This window comes from Urocitellus parryii, chromosome 1 (genome assembly GCF_045843805.1).
Source record: "Urocitellus parryii isolate mUroPar1 chromosome 1, mUroPar1.hap1, whole genome shotgun sequence".
NCBI classification, from domain to species: Eukaryota; Metazoa; Chordata; class Mammalia; order Rodentia; family Sciuridae; genus Urocitellus; species Urocitellus parryii.
This window is the reverse complement of record NC_135531.1, coordinates 230,566,568-230,573,425: the sequence shown is the minus strand read 5'-3', so window position 1 is coordinate 230,573,425 and position 6,858 is coordinate 230,566,568. Positions and strand designations below refer to the sequence as shown.

General features: G+C 34.4%; 1 protein-coding gene across 1 annotated transcript; it reads right to left on the bottom strand.

Moving 5' to 3' along the window:
- Positions 1-334: 334 nt before the first annotated feature.
- Pjvk (pejvakin) lies at positions 335-6,268 on the bottom strand. The gene is made up of 6 exons (XM_026392034.2): positions 6,058-6,268; positions 5,142-5,337; positions 3,931-4,072; positions 2,361-2,478; positions 830-928; positions 335-627 (listed from the first exon to the last, which is right to left on the bottom strand). The coding sequence occupies exons 1-6, from the start codon at positions 6,266-6,268 to the stop codon at positions 335-337; spliced, it is 1,059 nt and encodes a 352-aa protein (XP_026247819.1).
- Between the last annotated feature and the right edge of the window lie 590 nt (positions 6,269-6,858).

Below are 6,858 nucleotides of genomic sequence, written 5' to 3'. Positions count from 1 at the left end.
TTGATATTTAGAAAAATCTCTTAATTATATAAAATATTATCATAGACTAAATCCCAAAAATGATTCTAAATTAACTGGCAAAATTATGAAGGAATGACTATCTTCTGAATTTTAGGTTTGAATTTTTTTTACATACACAATGTTATTAATCATGACAAGTTATGAAGAAAAAAGTTGTGTCACATCTCCACTTTATGTGTTAGGAAAGTGACATCCACACAGGTTTTCCAGCTCTTCTCTCGGTTTAACTTACCATCAAAGCAAACTAGAGAAGGCTTATGATAGGCACAATTGCACTTAAGACACCAATGAGGCATATTCTGTTTTTTTCTTTTTATTTCATTCTCTTGTGCCAAATATCAAAACAAGGGACTGCGTGAAGTCTCACATACTTCTGTCCATCTACAGAACACTGAAAGCAACCATAGACTGTCTCCCTTTTGAAGTTCCCCATTCCACAGAGTATGCAAGGCCCTTTAGGAATGTTGTGATTAAGTAAGTTAACTCGGATATGAGTCCCTTCCTTGAGTGAAACATCAGTCATGCTGAGAGGTTTGTCATAGTAGTCAGAAAAAAGATCATCCAAGTAAAGCTGTGAACGAGAAATGGCATCCATCACTCTTCTGTCTAAAAGGACAAAAACAGAAATGTATTAGAAGTTAAAACAGAAAACAAACAGCCCAAACTGCATTTATAAATATATGACTCTAAACTATCAGTCATGAAATGATTTGGCTTTTACATTGAAATCTTCCCTTAATACATGGCATTATTGGATATTAATCCAGGAAGGAAAAAATTCATTTGAAATACTCTTCAAGAGACATACTTCTTTCAAATAGTATATTTCTCAGTCTGTAGAGCAGTGCAAGCGTTGCTGTTTCTTCCCTTTCAAATCCTCCTTTTGACACTGAAGTGACACAAAGGTCTACAAAACAATTTTGAGAAGATGTTATAACTTGAACAACTCATATGCTATGGGGTATTTTATAAGGCAATGAATTCTAGTAATTCATTCCACTTTTTTAAAGCTAAATTCATACATTTTTGGAAAAAGTTCATTCATATGGTACAAAATTCAAATCACATAAAAAGGGTATGCAGTGATAAGTCTCTAGCCCAACCGCACCCAGCCAGTCTTCCACCTTAGAGGCAATGTTAAGTGTCTGTGTATGCTTCCAGAAATACTCCATATAGTTTACATAAAAGAATATATATGTATGTGTATGTGTATAAAATTAGGACCAAATAGTTACACACTAGATACATTTCTTTAAAATATGTCTTAGATATTGGGCTCAGTGGTAAATGCCTGCAATCCCAGCAGTTCAGGAGGCTGAGACAGGAGGATCACAAGTTTGAGGCCAGACTCAGCAACTTAGAAAGGCCCTAAGCCATCTCAAAATAAAATACAAAAAGGGCTAGGGATATAGATCAGTGGTAAAACACCCTGGGTTAAATTTCCAGTACCAAAAAAAAAAAATTAAAAATACAATAAAATATGTCTTAGAGATTGTTCCATGTCAGGGTCTATAGAGACCTTGCCCTTAACAGCTTCCTATTATCCTGATTTATGGATGTTCCCTTAAGGTTGTTTTCAATCTTTTGTTATTAGGAACAGACTATCCTTATACCCAAACTATTTCACATGTGTGTAAGTACACCTGTAGGATAAATTCCTGGAAGTGCAAGGACAAACATACTTTCATTTAAGAATTAGAAGGATACAGGATACCATTGTGTCTTCTTCCCATACATCAATATAACTGTAAAAATCTACACTTAGCAGGTTCCAAATAGAATTTACTCAGAACGTAGTTTTGTTTCTAGGCTTCCTATTCTCTCCTCCCACAGAATTGTAGAAAAAGAACAAAACAGATCTAAAAATGTTTATAAATTATCATGGCTAGGGGGCTCTCTTCCTGGTCCTTTGGGCTATATATATACCTGGACTTGGGCTGGCTGGCGGCCAACCAAGCTTAAAGACCTGTGAAATGTAGAAGTTACAGTGAGCTACACAGAACTATCACAAAAGAGGGCAATTCTGAAGGAAGTATCTATACTTCTAGTTATGTTTTTAGGGGAGTACAGGGGCAGTTGTATCTAATATAGGTAAAACTGAAGTATGGTGCCCTGACACTACAGGCCTCTTTTTACTACTCCTATTTACCACTATCAAAAACTACCTATCAGAAGGTCACTGATTATCTCCCTATGACTGACGGTGCTGAAAGCAGGCATCACTTTTCTATGATTGTCAGAGAAAGGAGGTGGGAGAGGGAAAGGGAGAGAGAGGCTTTCCCACTAAATTCTCCTTAAAAAAAAAAAAAATCACTGTTTGAAGCAGATTCTCCACTCACCAAAGGCACCATCCAAGTAAATGAAGAGTTCAAAAACACTGAAAGCTATGGTTGTATGTGCTGGAAAAACAATAGCTTTGTCCCTTCCCTTGGGATTCTGTTCATCCATAAAATGAAACTATATTAAATAAATAAAAAATAAAAACATTATTAAGGATGCCAACACATCAGGATAGATTTTTTTGAGAAGCAAATCATCTTTTACAATACTACTAAAACAAAAAAACAAAACCTCTTCAAGTAAAGAATTACCCTGCTTGAATTAGACTGTCATAGCAGAGATCCAAGTGATCCAGCAGGAACTGGTAATCTGAATCGGGGAAGACTTCTAGACTATTTTGCTTACTTCAGTACCGAAGCCAATGATTAGGGCCAACCCAACAGTAATGCTCTCTGCAATAGAAGTTTTTTGTTTTTTTTTCTTAAAACTTCAAATCTAACAAAATAACTGTGTTGAGGTATTTTTGGCCTAATCTGTCTACTGTTTCAAATCCTCCAGAGTTTTTCTGCAACTTTCCAAAAGTGTTACCCATATTCCAATAATGCTTCAGTCTGTGCCCCTCAAATCATCCAATGTTAATCAGAATTCAGTGGACAGCTGAATGTCATACTGAACAGACCCTTACTTGTAAAGACTAGAAAAAGATTATTTAACTCTTACCTTTCTAACAATTGGCTTTAATCCTATCAAGGCATTATTAGGTGTCACTACATGACAAAGATAAAGAATATCATAACTGAGATCAAATTTAAACCCACATGGGCCAGGGTTGTGGCTCAGTGGTAGAGTGCTTGCTTAGCCAGTGTGAGACATATAAATTCTCAGCACCCACATATAAATAAATAAAATAAAGGTACATTGACAACTAAAAACATTTTTAAAAAATTTAAACCCACATAATTTTCTAATTTTTTAAAGGATTTAAAATTGAATGGAGCATGCTTTGACCATTGATAATATTAATTTAGAAAAACTATTTTATTATAAAATGTAATTTCAATGTTTAAAAATCCAAGTATGAACTATATAACTTAAAAGTAAAGTCAGGCCAGGCATGACAGCACACATCTATAAATCCCAGCTACTCAGGAGGCTGAGGCAGGAGAAGCCCAAGTCTGAGCCCGCCTTGGAAATTTAGCAAGACTCCATCTCAAAATAAAAAATAAAATGAGCAGGTGGTATAGCTAAGCAATAAAGCACTTGCCTAAGATGTGTGAGGCCCTGGGTTAAATCTCAGTACCTCAAAAATAAAATAATGCAACTTCAGCACTTAGTTTGTTTTCTTAAAGTAGAACTTAAATAGCAATGACAGAAATGCTGGCATGCAAATTATTCAACAAGAATTAATACTTTATCTGCATCATATTACACATGTTTAGAATCTATGTTTTCTTGGATTTTTTTCATGTTCTTAAACACAGTCATAACTGTGCAAAATCCTAAACCACTGCAGCTCTTTCATCTCAACATTTGATGTAATATCTAAGTTTCATTCTCACTGAGTGCTTTTTTAAAACTTCCCACAGCAACTCTGTAGCTAGTAAGCAAAGCCTAATGCTTCTGTCTTACCCGCATGGCTTCTCCTCGAATGCCAGCATGAACAGACAGGGAGCACTGTCGTGTGGTTCGAATGCTTTCCATGACCACGCAAAGCACAGCCTTTCTGCTGCTCCGTGACTGACGTATCAAGCTGTGATCGAAGTTAATTTTCCTAAAATAAAAAGAAGACAGTCATAGGATTCTTCAATATCAAATTATATATAATCCGGCACATTTTTTTCCTATCATGTGTTACTCATTCATAGTCCATCTTAACGAAATGTAAAAAAGGCAGACCTAATATAAACCAGAAAATACACCCAAAAGAATGTGAATACCCTGGCTCTTCCTTCTAATTTCTTAAAACAGGCTCATGTAAAGTGTTTTATTCTCTCTATTGAGTCTGTTGGAGGGGGCTCTCTACATTTGTTGCAGACAAAAAGTCTTTTTTTTTTTTTTTTAGTGTAATAATTTAGCAAATTTGTGTAGGGGCTTAGTGATTTTGTGGAACACTAGAAAATCTTCTTCAAACCAAATGATTCTTGGGTATCTACCCTGACCCAAAGTTCGGTATACTGTGATGGCAAAACCAGACCTGGTTGTAAAATGAAATTACCAAAAAAAAAAAAAAAGGTTTGGGTAAGAAACCAATGCTTGGGGAAAGTTCCCCTCAGCCATTCTTTAGGAAGCCTAATTAACCAATGGGTCCCTACCTTTTGGATTACTGTAAATAACTGCCTTAGGAGTTTAACTTCTCCCTCTTGAAATATAAACATCCCTGTGCTATGCTTTTAAGGCTAGAGATTTAACACATGCCTGTGAAAAGAGCCCTTTATCCTTATCTGTTTCTACAACCATGCTTACACAAGGCCTTAAGCCCTGTAGATTAGGAGTTTTTTTTCTTAAAGAAGAAAAAAGCCCCCAATGATAGGATGAGTGTAAAATGATGCCAAATAACCTATAAAAATTGTGAGAAACTGTGGATGAGTGCTCAGAATTAGAGTTTGTTCCCCTCTGGGCCCACCAGCATAAAATAATGTTTGGAGTTCTCCTCTCTGAGTGCTGCTTGCTGCTCCTCAACCTGTCTGTTTCCCGCAACAATACTACTAATTTGTAATATTTAAAAAAAAAATCACACAAATAAATTACATTAGTAAAATTAAGCATTCTTTACAAGGAAGTTTATATATATTAAAACTTTTAATTAAACCACTGACATGCATTTGGATCATTATACTGACCGTGTAGTAATTTCTTTGAGTAATGTTGATACTTCCACTTCATGTTTGGTTACTACACCAAATGAAGCTTTTACTGCAATGGAATCTGATCCAGTAACATTAATCCCAACGTCATTTACAATATGGTTGCCTCGCCTTCCATAAAGTGAAACATCTGATTCATCTTCATAATTCAGTAATTGATAAGATGAAATACCTTCATGAAAAGAAACTAGTATTTTTAAATGTCTCCAATTCAGCTTATATAGATTATATAAAGTTAATTTGCAATTCAAGATCCAATCTCATTTAAAAAAGCAACATTTCAGGCCAAAATTAAAATAGCAGTTCAATTTTACAATAACAAAAAACAAATAGCCAAATATTTCAAATGAAATCAAATTATCTGTTCAGTCAACAAAATTTCTTAAATATCAAGATGTACTAGGGTATTGAAATATAAACAGGTGTTTAGAAGCAGTAACTTATCAAAATGTCAATTAACTTTTTAATCAAGCTTTAAAAACACATTTAAAAACACATTTAATCAAGCTTTAAACACACATTTCAGTTTACCAAGTGTAATAATTGAATTGTAAACAAAATTCAGATTATTTTTATCTCATTTGATTATGTAAGAGATAAGATCAAATAATACACTAATTTACAGAGGAAAAAATACTATGTCATTTTCTAAGTTGATTTTGATTAAAACAGCTTATAAAATAATTAATAGACTTTAAAAGTATTCAATAAGAGATTTGATATTACATAAACTTTAGACATTGTTCATCTCAATAATATCATTACTTTCATTATAAAAGTTGCTTTTTTTTCATTGAAAATATGTATTACTAGTATAAATAGTACATAGGACCTCTGTTTAGGTTACTAATAACAGTTCCATGAGTAGTCACTACCAAACATTTAAACTTACCAGCTGAAATTTCTCTGTCTCCTAGGAGAATATCTTTCAGTGTAAAAGGTGTTGAGGTAAATTTATATCTAGGAAACAGAAAGCATCGCTTCTTTTTTACCACCAGACTGAGAGGTTGGTATTTGTCAGCTTCACTGAGGCTTGGAACTGGAACTAATCTCCCTCCATCTCCAACTTGCTTGACAAAACTCTTTGTAGCAGCAGCAAACATATTAATATCAAAATGTCATCAACTGCAACCCCCAGGTAACAAAATCCATTTTCAAACAAGAAAACCAGGCACAAAACTAAGCTTGCTTGATCTTAATACAATTATACATGTTAAAAATACAAAGCATGCTTTCACCAAGTAGTTTACCCGCGTACACCTCACAACATTGCCTGTCTTCATGTGCTCAAGTAATAAATAATAGATCAACGGTGTAAAATGATATACTAAAAGCAAGTCTAATTTGGAATGGCAATTTATAGCACTAAAATATACACAGAAAATGAATTCCAACATACCACTGACATCTTTGATGAGAATCACAGTTGATAGTGATTTTCTAGTAGCAATGGGCTGATTCTGAGGGAAGCAGATAGCCCCATGGGAAACACTGCAATTTAGGCACTAACATTAGTCCTGGATACTATCTATAATGGACCTAGTCCAAAGGGAATTCCTTCACAAGTTCACTAGGCAAATTTTGGCCACAGAATAGTGAAACTTTGTGGTATAGAGTTAATGCAGGAACATTTTCACAAAAACCAAGTGCCTAATATTAAATACAAATACACAGAATACAGGGAAACAAATGC